At 53.3% G+C, this 16,307-nt stretch overlaps 7 protein-coding genes across 7 annotated transcripts; 2 read left to right on the top strand and 5 right to left on the bottom strand.

The window, feature by feature from the left end:
• Nucleotides 1-163: 163 nt before the first annotated feature.
• On the bottom strand, nt 164-934 carry J4E87_008877 (uncharacterized protein; the record flags this gene model as incomplete). Its single annotated transcript, XM_049380460.1, has 1 exon — nt 164-934. The coding sequence occupies one exon, from the start codon at nt 932-934 to the stop codon at nt 164-166; it is 771 nt and encodes a 256-aa protein (XP_049229735.1).
• Nucleotides 935-5,335: 4,401 nt separating this feature from the next.
• Nucleotides 5,336-6,873, bottom strand: J4E87_008876 (uncharacterized protein; the record flags this gene model as incomplete). The annotated part of the gene is made up of 3 exons (XM_049380459.1): nt 5,336-5,670; nt 5,749-6,067; nt 6,121-6,873. 3 exons carry the CDS (start codon nt 6,871-6,873, stop codon nt 5,336-5,338), a joined length of 1,407 nt encoding a protein of 468 aa, XP_049229734.1.
• Nucleotides 6,874-7,669: 796 nt separating this feature from the next.
• On the bottom strand, nt 7,670-8,410 carry J4E87_008875 (uncharacterized protein; the record flags this gene model as incomplete). The annotated part of the gene is made up of 2 exons (XM_049380458.1): nt 7,670-8,314; nt 8,372-8,410. The coding sequence occupies 2 exons, from the start codon at nt 8,408-8,410 to the stop codon at nt 7,670-7,672; spliced, it is 684 nt and encodes a 227-aa protein (XP_049229733.1).
• A 1,467-nt stretch (nt 8,411-9,877) lies between these two features.
• Nucleotides 9,878-11,563, bottom strand: J4E87_008874 (uncharacterized protein; the record flags this gene model as incomplete). Its single annotated transcript, XM_049380457.1, has 1 exon — nt 9,878-11,563. The coding sequence occupies one exon, from the start codon at nt 11,561-11,563 to the stop codon at nt 9,878-9,880; it is 1,686 nt and encodes a 561-aa protein (XP_049229732.1).
• A 976-nt stretch (nt 11,564-12,539) lies between these two features.
• J4E87_008873 (uncharacterized protein) lies at nt 12,540-12,938 on the top strand (the record flags this gene model as incomplete). Its single annotated transcript, XM_049380456.1, has 1 exon — nt 12,540-12,938. One exon carries the CDS (start codon nt 12,540-12,542, stop codon nt 12,936-12,938), a length of 399 nt encoding a protein of 132 aa, XP_049229731.1.
• Nucleotides 12,939-13,385: 447 nt separating this feature from the next.
• J4E87_008872 (uncharacterized protein) lies at nt 13,386-13,881 on the top strand (the record flags this gene model as incomplete). Its single annotated transcript, XM_049380455.1, has 2 exons — nt 13,386-13,741; nt 13,836-13,881. The coding sequence occupies 2 exons, from the start codon at nt 13,386-13,388 to the stop codon at nt 13,879-13,881; spliced, it is 402 nt and encodes a 133-aa protein (XP_049229730.1).
• A 279-nt stretch (nt 13,882-14,160) lies between these two features.
• Nucleotides 14,161-15,862, bottom strand: J4E87_008871 (uncharacterized protein; the record flags this gene model as incomplete). Its single annotated transcript, XM_049380454.1, has 4 exons — nt 14,161-14,170; nt 14,196-15,294; nt 15,343-15,471; nt 15,520-15,862. 4 exons carry the CDS (start codon nt 15,860-15,862, stop codon nt 14,161-14,163), a joined length of 1,581 nt encoding a protein of 526 aa, XP_049229729.1.
• Nucleotides 15,863-16,307: the final 445 nt, after the last annotated feature.

The following is a 16,307-nucleotide window of genomic DNA, read 5'->3' as shown; positions in this document are numbered from 1 at the left end:
GATCTCGACATGACATCCAACTTTCTCATATAGTTCATACAGCCACCCATAAAGCTTCGCACATGACATGAGAGCCGTCAACCAGCTACATCGATCGCCTCTTTCGGCTTACGGACCTCCTTCTCGCATCACCATGTTCATTCACCCTGCGACTACTATTTCCTCACTCCCCCGACCCTCTCCTGTCCGCGGTTACTGCAGCATCGGCTTCATTCCTTTTCTTTAGCCGAGATTCTTCGACATCCGCCAAGAGCTGCGCAACCCTTGCTCTACCCTCTGCCAAAAGCTGGTTTTCTCTGGCGAGATGATATTTCTCCCTGTCGGCATAACACTCTTCTTGGACCCTGAAGCGCTTTGCATGCAACTTGGATATCTCAACATCTGCCCGGTACTTCATCAGTCTCTCTTCCGGCGTCTTGGGCTCTATTTGATCGTATCCGAAGTTCAGGAAGTCGATGCGGTCTCCGATGTCTTCGGCCTTTCGCTTACGCGTGGAGGTCGTGTGCGGAAACGGCTCTGCGTTGAACTTACGAGGCTCGTATGTGGTCGAACGGCGACGGTGATTTTGAGAGCGCGACGCGGATCGGAAGATATCTCGGTTACGCATACTCATCTCAGGGCTTAGCGTACGGTCCACCATACTTCCAGTCATTCTAGTATCTCCCGGTTTCGCTTGGTCTGAGTTTTGGCTTTCGCGAGCACGCTTAGTGTTCCGGTCTTCGCGAGCAATGAGTGTGTCGGCAGGGCGCTTCGGGGCCGGACGTAGAGGCAGGTCCAACATAGAGTGTAAGTGCTTCGGGATACCGCTGAACACGTCCAGGCGAGCGCCTTGTAGTTGACAAGTCTCGTCATCAATGATCGTCGGAGCGTAATACAGCGCGCGTTGACGAGAATGTGCAAGTGCGGTGTTCTCGCTATCGGCATCGGTGTTCATACTGTGATATCTGGGCAGGTCTGCAGAGGTTGAACGCGGTCGGTGACTGCGAATGGAAAGTGTGCGCGTACCCAAGCGCTCCAGGGCTAGTTCCGAGCCAGTGCAGTTGAGTGTTCGTGATTTGGGTATGTTTAGATTGAAAGAAAACTGATGAACATGGTGCTTCATTACTAATGACAATGCATGAGCTTCTGGAAGGTTGATCGAATCTGCCCGCTAACAAACGAAGCTCACCCTTCGCACTTGAAATTGAGAGAAAGGAAACATTACATGTGCTGTAGCGATCAAAATCGTCGCCGACTACCCCTTGTCTCCCTCTCGTGACCTCTGGTTCCCCTACCTCTTCCTTCATCGTCTCTGTTGTACCTAGTTCTTTCTTCGCCAGCGACGCGCTCCCTGATCTCGATCATCTTTTTCTCATACAATTGCACTCTCGCCATGTAGCGAGCTAGCATCTTCCGTCTCACGGCTTCATAGTATTCCCCCTGTGCACCAAGCAGTTGCGTTGCCTCGTCCCGTAGTCCAAGCTGCTCATCGAACGTGGCACCGGGTGGCTCGGCACCAAAGTTGGGCGTCTCGATGGCGACTTCATTGAAGTGATCAGTGTTTGCGCCGCGATAGGCTGGCTGCTCGACCGGACGACTTCGCTGCAACGAAGCATGCACTGGTGGCCTGGATCGCCTATTGACGCTTGGTGCACGTCTCTCACGATCGCGTGGTCGAGGTCGGCTCCTACTTCGCTGCCGGTAACGACTTGGTGATCTACCTACGGGGCTTCTGAAACGACTGCGCCGCCTATCACCACTACCCTCCCTCTCTCTCCTTCGTAAATTGTCCTCATATCTCCACTCATAAGTTTCCTTCTCCTTATTCCACCTATCTTCATCGCGTCTCCGACTTTCCGCAGATGCCTTATATCTCTCCAAAACCTCCGGCTCCATGTTCCTTACAACATAATCCCGCGCCTCTTCAACATCCCCAGCTGTAATATCTTCAGTTCGCCTACGTCGACCATGTCCTCCACGGCGAGTGGCTCTGGAAACTGCATTGCGTGCCGTATCCACAGAGGAGGTTGCTTTGGCTAATGAGAACAAGGCGAAGCGGAGCCACGGGTCTGCATTCCTGTGTCTTGGCAGCGGTGGCAGTGGTGGCGCGAAGAAATCTTCCGAGCGGTTCAGGCCCCAGGTACGACATATGTAATCGTGCATTGAGGACATGGGTCCAAAGGGCCCATATGAGTACTCGCTTTGGATCTCAGACTTGTCGATATTCCGGTTCATCCAATTCGTCACATCGGGGTCCTGCGGTGACGGGATGCTGAGCACCTGACGAACTCCGGAATCCATCTGTACCCATCCACTTAGGTACTTTCGAAAAAGAGATGTATCGTCAACACAAGAGCTTGTTGGCGCTGAGGTGGATCGATGATGTGTAAGATATGTATCTAGTCCGACGCGAACGTGCGAGAAGTCTGCTCCATTTAGTGGATTGGAAGCGCGGTGTGACTATTGAGAGGGAAGCACAAGATGAAAGGAAGTCGAGCTTTCTATCCTGAGACAAAGACGCATAGCAAACCATTAGACCCACTTAAACAAAGCCACAACCATAGTACTGCGATAACGCAAAGCGAAATAAGCTACTTACAACTTCCGCAACATTAAAGACCTAGACAAAAAGATATTCTTACAAACGAGAGAAATCGTAAGTATAATATACAAAGCTACATCCTTTACAGCCAGGATCAGCGAACCGCGGTTTTCGATAACTGTACCACACGTTACATTATCCATGCGGACTTATGGAACCCCCTACATCCATATGATATTCTGTTGAAGGGGATTTTGAGAGCTGGTGACATTGCAGTATTACCACCCCGCTTTCTTCCCTCCCCTCCCCTGGGTCCTCCGTTCTTTATTGACCCTACAAGTCAAAACATCCCTCTCATACTTAAGCACCCTCTTCCTATAACTCGCCACAAGCTTTCGCCCCACAGATCTCTCATACGCCTCTCTAATCCTATAAAGTTCTATCTCGCCCTCAATAAACTTCATCTCTTCATCTTTCGATACATCCTTCGGCCATTCAGGAAATGGCGGCCACGTGATATCTTGTACGAAGACCTCGTCCATGGGGGTGCAGCTTCTTTCTCGTCGCTGTGGTGGTTGGTGTGCCTTCCGTTCATGATCGCTTTCATCAAACCTTGATCGCAAAGGTCGTCGTGAGGTTTGTGCGGGAGAAGGACTGGGTGATGATTCATGCGGAGAAGGCTCTAGGTGTCTCGTGTAATGACTCCGTGGATGATGCCTCGGAAGCGGTGACGGTAAGCTCGGAGGATACGGGCCTTGCGGTGGTGAGCTCACCGGCAATGATCCCAGTAGGCTATTGCTAGAAACCGATGACATCGATGACGACGGACATCTTACTTTCCGCGGCCGTGTCTCGCTGCCGTTCATCCTCCTCTGCCCTTCCCTCTGAAAAGCGATACGCTTCCTGGCTTCTTCCAGACCTCCCCAAGCACCTGGAGCGTGTTTTGGCGGAGTGGGAGGATGACCCCTCGAGTCCCATTTGTTCGTGCCACTCCAGCTTCTCTTCCCCTCCTTCTGCTTCGCTAATAACTTTCTAACCTCAACTAACCGCTCAGTCGCACTTTGATTAGTTTTCGAGGGAGGAAGAAACGGGTATCCCGCAGGGTATGGTGGGTTGCCTGGCATTGAGCGTGCGATTTCTCCAGCGGTTCTCTCTTCGATGTTTGCCAGAGGGTAGAAATCTGTTGTTTTGAGGAGCATGTAGATGAAGGGGAGGCCATGGGCTGGTGATGGTGTTTGGTGGGCGTGACGATGGTTTGCGGTGTTGAAGGTAGTATTTGCGGGCGCGGTGGTGGTGAAAGAAGATGGCGTTGTAAGATGGTGGACAAAGACGACAATGGGTTGACAAAGGAGGTTGATGGGGTTGAAGGCATGGAAATGGCCACGCTTGGTATGGGAGGGTGTTGTCGATATCTAGTCGTTCTTTCATGTCGCGCTTGATACTTGAATCCAACGCTAAGGTGTGTCGTCGATGGATGCGGGAGCCAGTATTCATTTTCGTTGCTGCCGGGCTATGTTCGCTCGATGCAGATCTTGAACAACAAGCGCGAACCGCCTAATCTGTTCCATATGTTGCCGATAATACAATCTTTCTGCTCTTTCTATCGCCTTGTCCTCCCGAATTTGCTCGCGTCTGATACGGCGATATAGTCTATCCAGGTCGCAGACAGTCACACACAACAGCCGATTCTGCCTTCCTTGGTGTCTAGAGTATACAACGTCGCGCATCTGCTCTTGGATGTAGTCCTTCATTCTTGCATTGGTAAGCAGTACGAGACGCTCTAGTCGGATTTGGAAGAGTCGAGACCATTTGTTCGCACGATGCTCGCCGTGGGGATGGAGGTCGTATGGAATGGCGTAACTTGCGTCGTAGAGTTTCCAGATGCTATTGATGTTTCGCAAAATGGCGGTGCCTGCTCCTGGGAGTGTTAGGCGTGAGGTAAGAGGACGTGCCATTGTGAGTTGAGATGGGGGTTGAAGCGTAGCGACGAGTTGAAGTCCTGGATTGTATAGCCAACGGGATCCGCTTGCATGGTGTAGACACCTTATGTAGAATCGTAGGCGTACATGTGAAGGTTGGCAAACATGAGTTACATTGGATCAAAACCTCGTATACTTTGGTTCTGCAGAGAAAGTGAGTGGTACTCACATTTTAGGCCTATAGCAAGTAGCACCATTCCAATTTCCTTACACGTCCTCCACAACAACGAGCCAACCACACCTCCCGCAATTCATACGACTCGTACGCGAGGAAATGCTCTACGAAAGAGAGAATTATCGTATCCCCAAGAACCTCTGGCACCGTGGAAAGAGACTGAATGTGAGTGGTCGCTCGAAGTCGGTAACGACCCGGATGCTACTGGGGGCGTCCTGCCAACAACCATACCGCGGCCACCTGGATGCGACAGGCAGCCACTCAGACTTCGAAGTCTAGAGGATACATCAGTAGAAGGCTCAGAAGACTCGCCGGTAGGGTCTTCGTGTTCGAGCAGCTTCCCACGACTGGAAGACATCGGCGTTGATCTGGTACAACCAGCCGACAGCGAGCACTTTCCGTTGCGCGCGACCGGCGAGACCATGACATCGCTCCCACCTATCACACAGAAACAACGACCTAGCCTTGCGTTGCTGCGGAAGAAACAGCTAGAGGCAGACATGCATCGCCTGCCAGCCCTCGAGAACGACCACAGGCGGCGGACGTCGAACACCTCATCCTCGCGACCCACCACTCGCGCCTCGCTCTCGCACCTCGAATGCGCGTCGCAAAAACCTCGCCTTCGCAGTCGTACACAGCCGCCTCCCACCCATCCCCCCCTCAAATCGCCCCAATAATACTCCCCAGCCCCCCAATCCTCCTCGCCCACCTCGTCATCGTATCCACCGCATCCTTCCTCAGCTCCATCGTCGGCGCCGCAAAAGCCACCGCCATAACGGGTGCAATACTCCTCAGTAGGTCAAACCCCGGTGTTTGGGCCTGTTCGATCTCTGCTGCCGCCTCAATGATATCCGTTGTGGCTTTCATGGCCACGTCGAAGTAATGCTGGGTGCTATGCTCGTAGGGTTCTATGGGGGCTGTGGATTCTGTGTGCATTTTGTACATGAGCATGCTTAGGACTAGGCGGTCGGCCATGTAGTTTGAGGCTATTAGTGCTATGAAGGTATTAGGTGAACTTGTAGTATTCGAAGTCGATCCTTGCCTGGGGTTAGGTAGGGGCAGTTTCGACGTACCCCTCTCAACCGGTGTCCCGCGCGGGCTCCTGGATAAGTTCGTCAGGTGCGGGTAGGCTGCAGCCCAGTCATCGAGTTGCCGGATCAATTTGCACGCGAGTTCTTTACAAGGTCGAACGTCGACGTGCGGGGGTATTGGCGTGGAGAAGAGGACGCGCATAGACCCCGGTATCTCGAGCATGGCGAAGCAGTGGGGGACCATAAGTTCGATGTCTGCGAGGGTTTGGTGTGCGTCTCGTGGTTTGCCGATGAAGGGGAGGGTCATCCAGTCTGGGGAGGCGTAGACGGATTTGCGGTTGAAGACTACGGATTTGTGCGCCTGGGGGTGTTAGTGGAGTGGCTAGGTATCGATAGTGGTGTCCTTGGTCTTACATCGGAGCTGCGGATGCCCTTGAACAACGGCCAAATGGCGCCTGACCCGCAGTTACTCGGCCCACGCATATTCATGATTTCAGCTGCAGCTGCGATATGAGACATCGCACCCGTTGCAGTCGCCCCTACATATAGTTCGTACAACGACATGATAAGCGGCACTAAAACCTCTTCCTCATCAGGAATAGCATCATTCTTCAGCCTCGCTATAGACGTCCTCTGCGCACTCAACGCCACGGTGTACCATCTCCAAGAGTCAATCAAAATACTAGGATCATGATGGTGCTTCCCGAAAAAAGCCATGGAGACTGCGCGAAGAGACAGTCGAACCGCTGGCTTCCTTGCGTTGCTGTGAATCTGGTTTATATGCCCCAGCCATTGGATTTCCGGTGCGTACTGACTTCCGCCTTTGTTGAGCTCAATGTAGTGAGATAGGAACGCGGTATCTAGAGCTTCTGGTAAGACTCGTGAAGGTTGGTTTAGCATGGGTGGTCTGTACTGATAGCGGATTGCTACGATGGCTTGCTCTATTTTTTCGTTGTCTCTGCTTTCGGATGGCAACGATGGGTATGGCGAAGACGAAGGCTGGCCAATTGGTGTTGATGTGCTTGCGGCTTCGTTTTGGGCTAGGATAGTACGTGGAATTGCTGGTGGCTGGCCATCGTCTGTTGAATCCTTTCCGCGGACTGCTAGCGCAGCTCTTGTTGTCTCTTTCTTCTTTCGACCTCTGGGCTTGGCTACTCGCTCTGTCATGTCGATGACGATGGAGCCCTGAAGTGCTCCAGAGCAAGCCAGGCCGAGACGCCGACATTGTTGGCATTCAACTGGAGTTTCGTCGCACTACACCACAGATCAGTCTTCAGTCCCTCAATCGCAGATTCCAGGTAAAAAGACCTTAACACGTCTAGAACGACACTGAGCACAAGCTCTACTGCGCTGCGATTTGGGAGGCATTTCGTCAACCTAAGTATATAGGCCGGGCTGTTTCTGCACGGGAAGTGAAAGAGGGAACTCGCGCGAGGTAGACGAGGGAGGGATACAGGGGTAACGGTAGTCTGGGAACTTCATGCGGCGCAGTCTCATTCGTTCGTGCTGATTGGGTGGCAGTATAAGGTTTCGGAAGATACCTCTAGCAGAGTGGGGAAAGCGCGAGGTACCGCGTGAATTTCCGCAGCGAGTCTAGCACGTGCTGTAAGGGTCCGGCGTGCATTGGAGCGGGTAGATATGCCGACTATCGTTATTAGTATCAGGATTTTGAGTGTCGTGTTTACTTTGATGTGAAGAATGTGGTAAAATGTGTGAATGGAAAGGGGACGTCGTAGTCTATGCTTTCTGTTGCCATGGCCTTTACACACCAAAGACTGATTATAAGCATCTCGTGGTATAGGGTCGCTTATCGTCGTATTTTGCCATCATAGGCATCGTATTCATGTCAAGAACTCGGGACCTGCTCTTGAAGACGCGACATAACTTCATTTAGTCAACATCTGCACAAAGGGTATCATACACCACCATCCCCATCCCCATCCCATCCCATCCCATCCACCACCTACCCCCTCCCCAACTCAACAATATCCCTCATCTCCATCACCCAAACCCCCTCCTCCCTCTTCCCCTCCACACACCTCACCCCCGCCTCCACCGCCGCCCTCGCAATCATCCCCGCATCCTGCGCCCACCAATCCGTCATCTTGGGCGTCAGCCCCCTCAGCCCCTTCGCCAGACTCCTCAACGCCGCCTCCGCAGGCCGCGACTCATTCCTCTCCCCCACAATCAGACCGGGGCGTACAATAACCGTGTGTTTGAACCCCAGCCCCTTGACCGCCTCCTCCAACTCGCCCTTCATCTTCGGGTACGCAAAGTAGCCAGTGGGATTCGCGCCGTTGGACGAGATGAGGACGTATGTGTCCACGCCGGATTCTTTGGCGCTCTTGGCGAGATCTAAGTTTAGTTCAAAGTCGATTTTTCGTTGCGCGTCGAAGCCGCCGACTTGGGCGCGGGTTGTGCCTAGGGCGCTGAAGAAGACGCGTGGGGAAGAGGACGAGGGGAATTGGGCGGGCCAGGTGGACGAGTCGGGCGAGGTGATGGGTTGTAGCTTTGTGGAGCCGGCTGGGTTGGGGAGGTCGCGGCGCGTGTAGGCGTGGATGGCGGAGAAGGAGGGGTGGGCGAGGAGCGTGGTGAGGATGTTGGAGCCCTGGGGTGTGTGTTAGGAGTGCGTGATGGGGTTCTCTGGGGGCTGTGAGGGACGTACGACGAGGCCTGTGCTGCCTGCGAGTACTGCTGCTGCCATTTTGCTATTATGATCGTGGTCTGTTTAGCAGTAAAACGAGCTTCTCAGCATGAAATTTGGGCGCGTGGTGTTGTCAGTCAAAAGTTTCGCCGCGTCTGTAGGTGCGGAAATTCGTCCGCGACCCTGATAAGCCAGGCCGACCGAGGTGCGTCATCCCGATAGCTGTCTCTCGCAGCTCCATCCTGGAAACCGCGACTCCCATGTGAAAGCCGACAATCGCATAGCAAGACGAACACAAACAACCATTACAAAAGCCTCGTCTACTCCTTGTGAGGATAGCATCATGCATACACATTGCTTTTTCGTGTCACACCACAATCGTATCACCTGACTCAAGCCGTCGGCACCCGCCGACCCTGCCCCAACCGAACTCACACCACCCTCTCACCACCGTCATCACATCCAAAGTTTCGCACCAGCCCAGACCAATGACAGCGTCCGGGAACAAGCGACTGCTTTCCACAGTGCTCAGTCCTGTTGCCCGATGCGGTCGTATGCTTCTGGGTGTTAATTAATTTTGGCGTGCCTGGCTTGTCCGACATGTCAGGCCAGCCGTTCGGGTTGCGGCGTAGGGCTGAGGGGGATGGAGGGCTCACGCCATGGTTTGGTGGTGCGATGGCGGGTTGGTGAGGGTGATGAGGATAGGAGGTTTGGGGTGTGGGTTGGATAAATAGGATGGTGGATGCGAGGTATGGTGGCTATTCACAAACAACTACTACTGTTACTACTGCAACTACAACTACTGCGATCAACAGTCTACTTCATACACTTCATACATCTTTCCACTCAGCAAAAGACGCAAACACCAAGTTTGTTTACACAATACTACGACAACATCACTTCCATCACAAATCCATTTCAACCAACCTTCACACAACCATGCCATCACCAACCCAAGCCCGCCTCCTCTGGCGCACTCTCTCCCGCAGCATGGTAGAGCCCCACCCATTCGCCCGTAACCCCATAACCATGACACCTCATGCATGGCGAGCTGGTGATCTCTCAAGAAAACTGGTAAAAACGAGTGCTGTGTAAGTCCCTACATTTCTTCTCCGACTATCCTTCTCGTTAGGAACATGTCGCTAACAGTCATTTAGTTACTTCCCCTTCTACGCAGTTATCTTCGGCTGGCCAGTCGCGGCGTCGTGGTGGTTTAACGGGAATATGTGACTCGAGATTGCGGGGAGAGAGGGGGAGGGAGAGAGGAGTGAGACGGAGAAGGCGGTAGGGGAGATGAAGGGGTTGAGTAGTAAGGAAGTTGAATGTTTGATATTGAATATGCGGTGGGATGATTGATTTGTATACGCATTGGAATGGAGTTTGGGTCGCGGACACATCGCGCTTTTGTTTGTTGGAAAAAATCCAAGAATGTTGCTTTTATCATCTTCAGACCCCCTACTTTATTGAATTGTCACGACAGATCTATGTATCGCTTCCACGCAACATCAAGATCTTCCACCCACCCCCCTACAAATCCAACACAACCCTCCCAACCCCCCTACTAACACAACTCAACATAGCCCCCGCCTCCATCTCCTCCTCCATCAACCCCGTCCCCCGATGTTCCACCCTCCCCCCACAAACATCCACCCTACACGTCCCGCAATTCCCCACCTCACACGAACTATCAATCTCCATACCCACAGCCCTCAGCGCATCAAGCAGCGACTCCGTAGCACGCACGTCCACCGTCTTGCCGCTTTGTTTAAGCTCCGCGGTGAAGGGGTCGCCAGATGTAGCTACCGTAAACGCTTCGATGTGCACAGAGGACTCGGGGATATTGTAGGATTTCGCGGTTGTGACGACGGCGTCCATGAGGCGAGGGGGGCCGCAGGTGTAGATGTGGGTTTGGAGATCGGCTTTTGATAGGATGGTGGGGAGGTTCAGGCGTTGGCCGAGCGATTTGTTGTAGATTGTTGCTTTGGGGCCTAGTGCGGCGATTTGAGAAGCAAAGGGTATCTCTTCTGCGACGGCGTAGTGGAGATGGAAGTCTTGGTTCGTTTCTTGGAGGTAGGTGAAGGCTGTCATGAAGGCTGTTATGCCGATGCCGCCTGCGATGATGATGTGTTGGTCTGCGGTTTTCGCGAGGGGGAAGCTTGCTGTGATGCGGCCGACGGTGAGGATGTCGCCGACTTTGGTCTGCGAGTGGAGGTATTTGGAGCCGCCGCGACTGCTTGGGTCTAGAGCGACACCGAGCTCGAAACGTTGTGAGGTACCGCCAACGACGGAGTAGGCGCGTACTAGCTTGCCTCCTAGCTTTAGTCGTACGTGGCTACCTGGCTCGACGGGCGCCGGCTCTGGGATGTCTTCAATGGATTCGAAGATCAAGGCTGTAACACTGCTCGTCTCCCTTCGCTTCTCGACAAGGCGGTATTCATTCCAAGTATCCATCTTCTCGTCCTCGCCACCAAACAATCTGCTATTATGGTCTTCGACAACACCTCTGTCTAGACGTTTCTGGAATTTCCCTTTGATGTCCCATCCCAGCTGAGGCAGCTGCACAATCTGCTTCATCATCTCGACGTTGTTTGTTTCGATAAAAAGGTAGTACATAACCCTGGCGACCGTCCACTCTGGATGCGGTCGCTCGAGTAGGGAGATCATGTCGCCGGCGGTGATGGTGCCGGTTTTGATGATACGGTACATCCACCCCGTACGTAGCAGCGTCTGTGTGCGCTTCGCCATATCCTTGACCTCGAAGCGATGGTTGAGCTTGTAGCAAGGTCCGCGTGGCTCGCTAACCTCGACAACGATGTCACCGATGGCCAGTCGATCTCCAATGCACAAGTTCATCTCGCTGACTTCGGTGTTGAATAGGTTCTCACCGAACGCACCGGGTTTGAAATGGTGTTCCGAGGCGGGTAACTCTTTCTTCCACTCATCGTAATGCGATGTGCAGTAGTGGAGGAGCGCTTTGTCTGGGCCGCCGTGCAGATGGAATGCATGTTCATCAGTCGGAATACCAAGCTCGGTGATCTCGACTGGACCCGTCAGCGGTCCTTTGTAGATGGCAGACTCGATCTTTCCATTTCCAAGCGACTTTTTGACTTTGCCGGCGCGTAGTTGGATGAGCGGGAAGGGCTTGAAAGGCGCTGGGTTGACCAGTGTGTCGGGGTTTGGGGGTGGCGGCGGTATCCACGTCGAGACAGGCATACTTGGGATTGTATCTGGGATCGGTTGAGGAAGTAGAAACAGACCAGTTGGCGGAGCTGTAATCCTTCGATCTCTACAAGCGTTTCTTTATCTAAAGCGTAAAGACCTGGTGCTCCGTGCGCCAGGTCGAGTCAAAGTGAATGGACAATGGGGGCGTCGATCGCGAGCGTGCAATGAAGAGAAAGGTTGGTCTACTTCTTACAGTAACTCTTAAGATATTCGGGCAGACATCAGGCGTGCGGCCACAGCCTGCGGAACAGCTTGGGATGAGTCTAGACTTATTGTAAGCTATGCCAGACGCGGAAGGCGCATGAGACGATTGTGACTCTGCAAAAGCAGTCGATGAGTGAAGACAGCTAGACGCACAACTTGGTAAGCATGCAAGAGTCATGTCTGATGCGCGTCAGAGCATCGTGACCGGCCTGACCAGGAGACCACAGTATGTCATTCGATTCCTGGTGTTCTGTAGATTTGACACTTCTGAGTTGTCTCCATATTCGATCCCATATGTAGAGTCTGGCGAGATGTTGCCTGTTGAACGAAAAGCTTGTACCAAACAAGCCTGGAGACGCCTAGCTACAGGCAACGAGGAACGGCGGAGGTCGGAGATGAGCGCGACTCCCCGAGCCGGGCTTGAACGCGTCGACTCGCTCGGACATACAAGTCATACGTCAAGTCAAAGACCAAATCTACGGCATTGGACATGTCGTGATGTAGATAAGTGGCCGAATTGTGGTTCAGACGATAGGCGCGTCGCATGTCACGTGGTTAGCGGCCTCGGCTGCAGTTTGGTGCAACTGACGTCAATGTGAGGGTCCGTGGACAAGCTCCGAGCTACAGCATCAAGTCGTCACCGCGATCTCAAGATACTCGATTGCTTCTGACCCCGCAACTACTCGACTTGCCAAACCTCAAACTCAAAAACTCCAATTTACTCATTCGGAAACCAAGACCCGTCGCCCATCGCAACCTCACCATGTTCCGTATCCAACCCGCACGCGCCGTACAACGCGCAACATTCTCTCGCGCAGCCATCGTTCGCCCTCGCTTCCTCAGCACAACACCAGCACGCTTCGCTCAAAAAGATGCGCAAGACAAAGACTCGCTGAAGCCTCGATCGACCGAGTACGCCAAGTCTGGCTCCGACGATGGCGCCGCACACTCGGACGCTGCTTTCGACCCCAAACAGACTAGCCCAGAGGAGGCAGAGGCGACCGCTGAGAAGGAGGCTGGAGGCCCACAGAACAGCTTGAACGCCAGCCCGGGCAACAAGAAGGTCAGCGAACCCAACAGCCCAGACGTTGGCGGCAATGGCGGCGCGCCGGACAAGAAGAGCAGCGGTGGAGGCAGCGCGCCTAAGAACAGCACAGCATAGATGCAGATACCACGCGGACAAACTATAGTCATGATGAGGGGATGTCAAAGGCAGAGACATCAGGTAGCTATCGAGGGTAATCCAGGGCGTACAGGGAGCATCACATCACAGCATCATAGCATTGGGAGTCGCATCTCAGGCATCCAACTGTATATACCCCACAACCGAAAGAAAAAAAATGCCAATTTCAAAGCCACGACCATCAGTGACGTGCCCATGCTGCAGCTCCACCGGATGCGGCATCTGCGTGGAGCAACCTCAGTCTTGCACCCATGCAATGACGTCACACCCAATGACGCTGCCCACAAGAACGCGGCAGCAACATCCGTCTTTGCACAACAAAACATCTTCACACCTCTTCAATCCTCCTATTGCACCTCTAAAACCTCACATACCCCCCACCTCAAACCTCAACCTCTCAAACCACAAACTCCCAAACCCATCAAAATGGCACCCCGCGCCCTCTACACAGCAACCCGCGCCCTGCGCACTTCCACCTCCACCCCCATCTCCACCTCGCGCACACCTATCACCACTCTCACGTCTTTCACCACGCGCCGCACCTTCAAGACTACACCCTCCCTGCGCATCAAAGAAGACGCAGCGCGCACCCCCGAACAAGTCGAAGCCGCGAAACAAGAACAGCTCAAGGAGCAGGAAAAGGGCGAGGGCAGATGGCGCGAGGACCTTGCTAGTCATGGCGAGAGCAACATTGCGGCGGATAGGCAGCAGGTTGGTGATCATGAGGAGCATATGAAGGAACTGCAGCGGGAGGGGAAGGAGAAGGGGGAGAAGGGGGAGATGTAGGGATGGATGGATGGATGGAAGGAAGGTTGGTTGTGAATGTTGAAGAGGGGTGGAAGGCGGTGGTTGAGTATATATATGGATTGAATCAAGCGGATACTCAATGGACGAAATGAAACTCAAGAAAAGGAAGCAGTAGCATGTTGAAGCCACCCACATCCCCCGTCAAACCCATCCCTACCCCCTCAAAAGTTCACAACACTAGCCTCCAGCACCCCCTCCTCCCCAATCAACGCCTTAAGCACATCCTCCCCAACCATCTTATCAACCCCCAAAATCATCAACGCCTCATTACTCCCCTCCCTTCCTCCTTCCACCCCATTCCTATTCCCATCCCCACCACCACTCCCTCCATCCCTCCCATGCATCCCCCCCTCAACCTCCCCATCCAACGGCGCCACATTCATAAACTCAATATTCACCCCCGCCTTCCCCAGCAAATTCCCCACATACCCAATCTTACCCACACTGTCAAAGTTGCGACAGATGAGCAGAGTGCCGCGAGGCACGAATTCGCCTTTGAATTTGTCGAGGCGGGATATGAAGGGTTTGTTGCCGGAGACGAAGCCTTGGATGATTTGGTCGGAGGAGGAGGAAGAAGAAGAGGGGGAGGAGGTGGTGGTGGTGTTTTGGAGGGCCCGCGCGGCGGAGGGAGATGCGTTACGCGAATGGGGTTGTTGGGATACGGAGCGTGAGGCGCGGGCGCGCAAGGTGATGAAAGAGGAGTAGGGTTTGTCTTCTACGTTTTCGCGGGAGCGCTGTTCGTTTATGAGGATGCCGCGGTCTTTGGCTAGTAATTCAGCGTTGACGATGTTGATGTTTAGGCCGTCGCTGGAGGTGATGGGCGTGAGAAGTCCCTTAACCAACGCCGCGAAGAGGGGTTTCGTGGTGTTGATCGTAGCGAGCTTGCCTTCGTAGATGAGATCGAAGGTTGTGCGAAAAGAACCGGTTTTCGCGGAGGAGTAGTGTTGGGTGTAGAGGCTGCCCATTTTCTCGACGAGGCTGATGAAAGGTTGGAGGGTGCGGTATTCGTCTGGCAAGACGATGGGTGCGTTGACGGCTGAGCGGGGGAGATCGCCGCTGAGGATTGAGACGACTTGTTCGCAGACGTCGATGGACACGTTTTCTTGGGCTTCTTTGGTCGAGGCGCCGAGGTGGGGGGTTGCTACGACTTTTGGGTGGGCGATTAGGCGGGATGCTGATGAGTTTTGTTCGGGTGGTTCGGAGGTGAATACGTCGATACCTGCTCCAGCGATGACACCAGCGTCTAGAGCTTCCACGAGAGCGTCTTCGTCGATCATGCCGCCGCGTGCTACGTTGAGGATGCGGGCCGTTGGCTTCATTGTCTCTAGTTCGGCCTTGCCGATCATGCCTTTAGTCGAGGCGATCAAGGGAGTATGTAGGGTCAGGAAGTCGGCCTCTTTCAGTATCTCAGCTAGGCTTGGGCGGAGGGTTACTGATGCCGCTGCAGCCAAGTTCGGGTTTGCATAAGGGTCGTAGGCTATCAGACGCATGCCCAGACCATTAGCAATACGAGCAACTGTGAGACCGACTAGGCAAATGTTAGCCAGCTCTTGTAAATGTCAAGCATCAAACTCACCTTTGCCCAGGCCGACAATGGCTAGAGTCTTGCCTTTTGCCTCCACACCCACCAGCCGACTTCGCTCCCATTTCCCAGCTTTGATACTTTGCGATGCATCTCCAATATTGCGAGCCACAGCCATCATCACTGTCACATGTTAGTCAATGTAAGAATGATCCTGCTTGGGCTACCTACGCGCAATGGTGTGTTCCGCCGCAGCATTGATGTTTCCAGAAGGTGAGTTCACCACAATGATACCGTGTGAAGTGGCCGACTGAACATCTACATTGTCAACACCAACACCGGCACGTGCAACGACTTTCATATTCTTGGCGGCACCCAGAAGCTCGGCTGTCACCTTCGTCTCCGACCGTACGATGAGGGCGTCATATCCGCCGATGATTTCCTTGAGCTCTTCTGGACTTAGTCCTTTCTTTTCGTCTACATCGAATTGGTCTTTGAGTAATGCCAGTCCATCTGGCGAGACCTTCTCTGGTATCAAAATCTTCCGTCTCGCTGTGTGCATGAGGATAGCCATGTTGCCGGGTATTGGTATGTGATGTTCTTGCGGACACTTGGTAGACTTGAGTAACCAGGTATAAAAGAGTTTCAGTGAGTTGATCAAGAGTATGTGTCGGTTGTGGCGTTGACTGTGAGTTTACGTGAGACTGTATGAGATGTAAGCGCAAAGCCTACAGGAGGAGTACACTCCATTTTGTACACCCAGAGTAAGACTGCGCCGCTATCGGTCTACTGCAGTAGCATGCGTCAGAGGGATGTCTTTGCGGTAGCCTTACCTGTTGGCTAGGTTTACCCCGCACTCCTTCTACCCCACGGGGTGAGCGCCGCTGCTGCAGGGTCAATTTGGCGAAGTACCTAGGTATCGAACAACGCTCTCAGAACTTTGCATAGACGATGTTAACAATATTCATGAGAGAAACCGTTGAAAGAAAACCGGTGTAATGTAGAACGTGTTTCATTAT

Source organism: Alternaria ethzedia (assembly GCF_023757985.1).
Source record: "Alternaria ethzedia strain BMP 0044 chromosome Unknown scaffold_30, whole genome shotgun sequence".
Taxonomy (NCBI): Eukaryota; Fungi; Ascomycota; class Dothideomycetes; order Pleosporales; family Pleosporaceae; genus Alternaria; species Alternaria ethzedia.
This window is presented reverse-complemented; position numbering and strand designations above follow the sequence as displayed.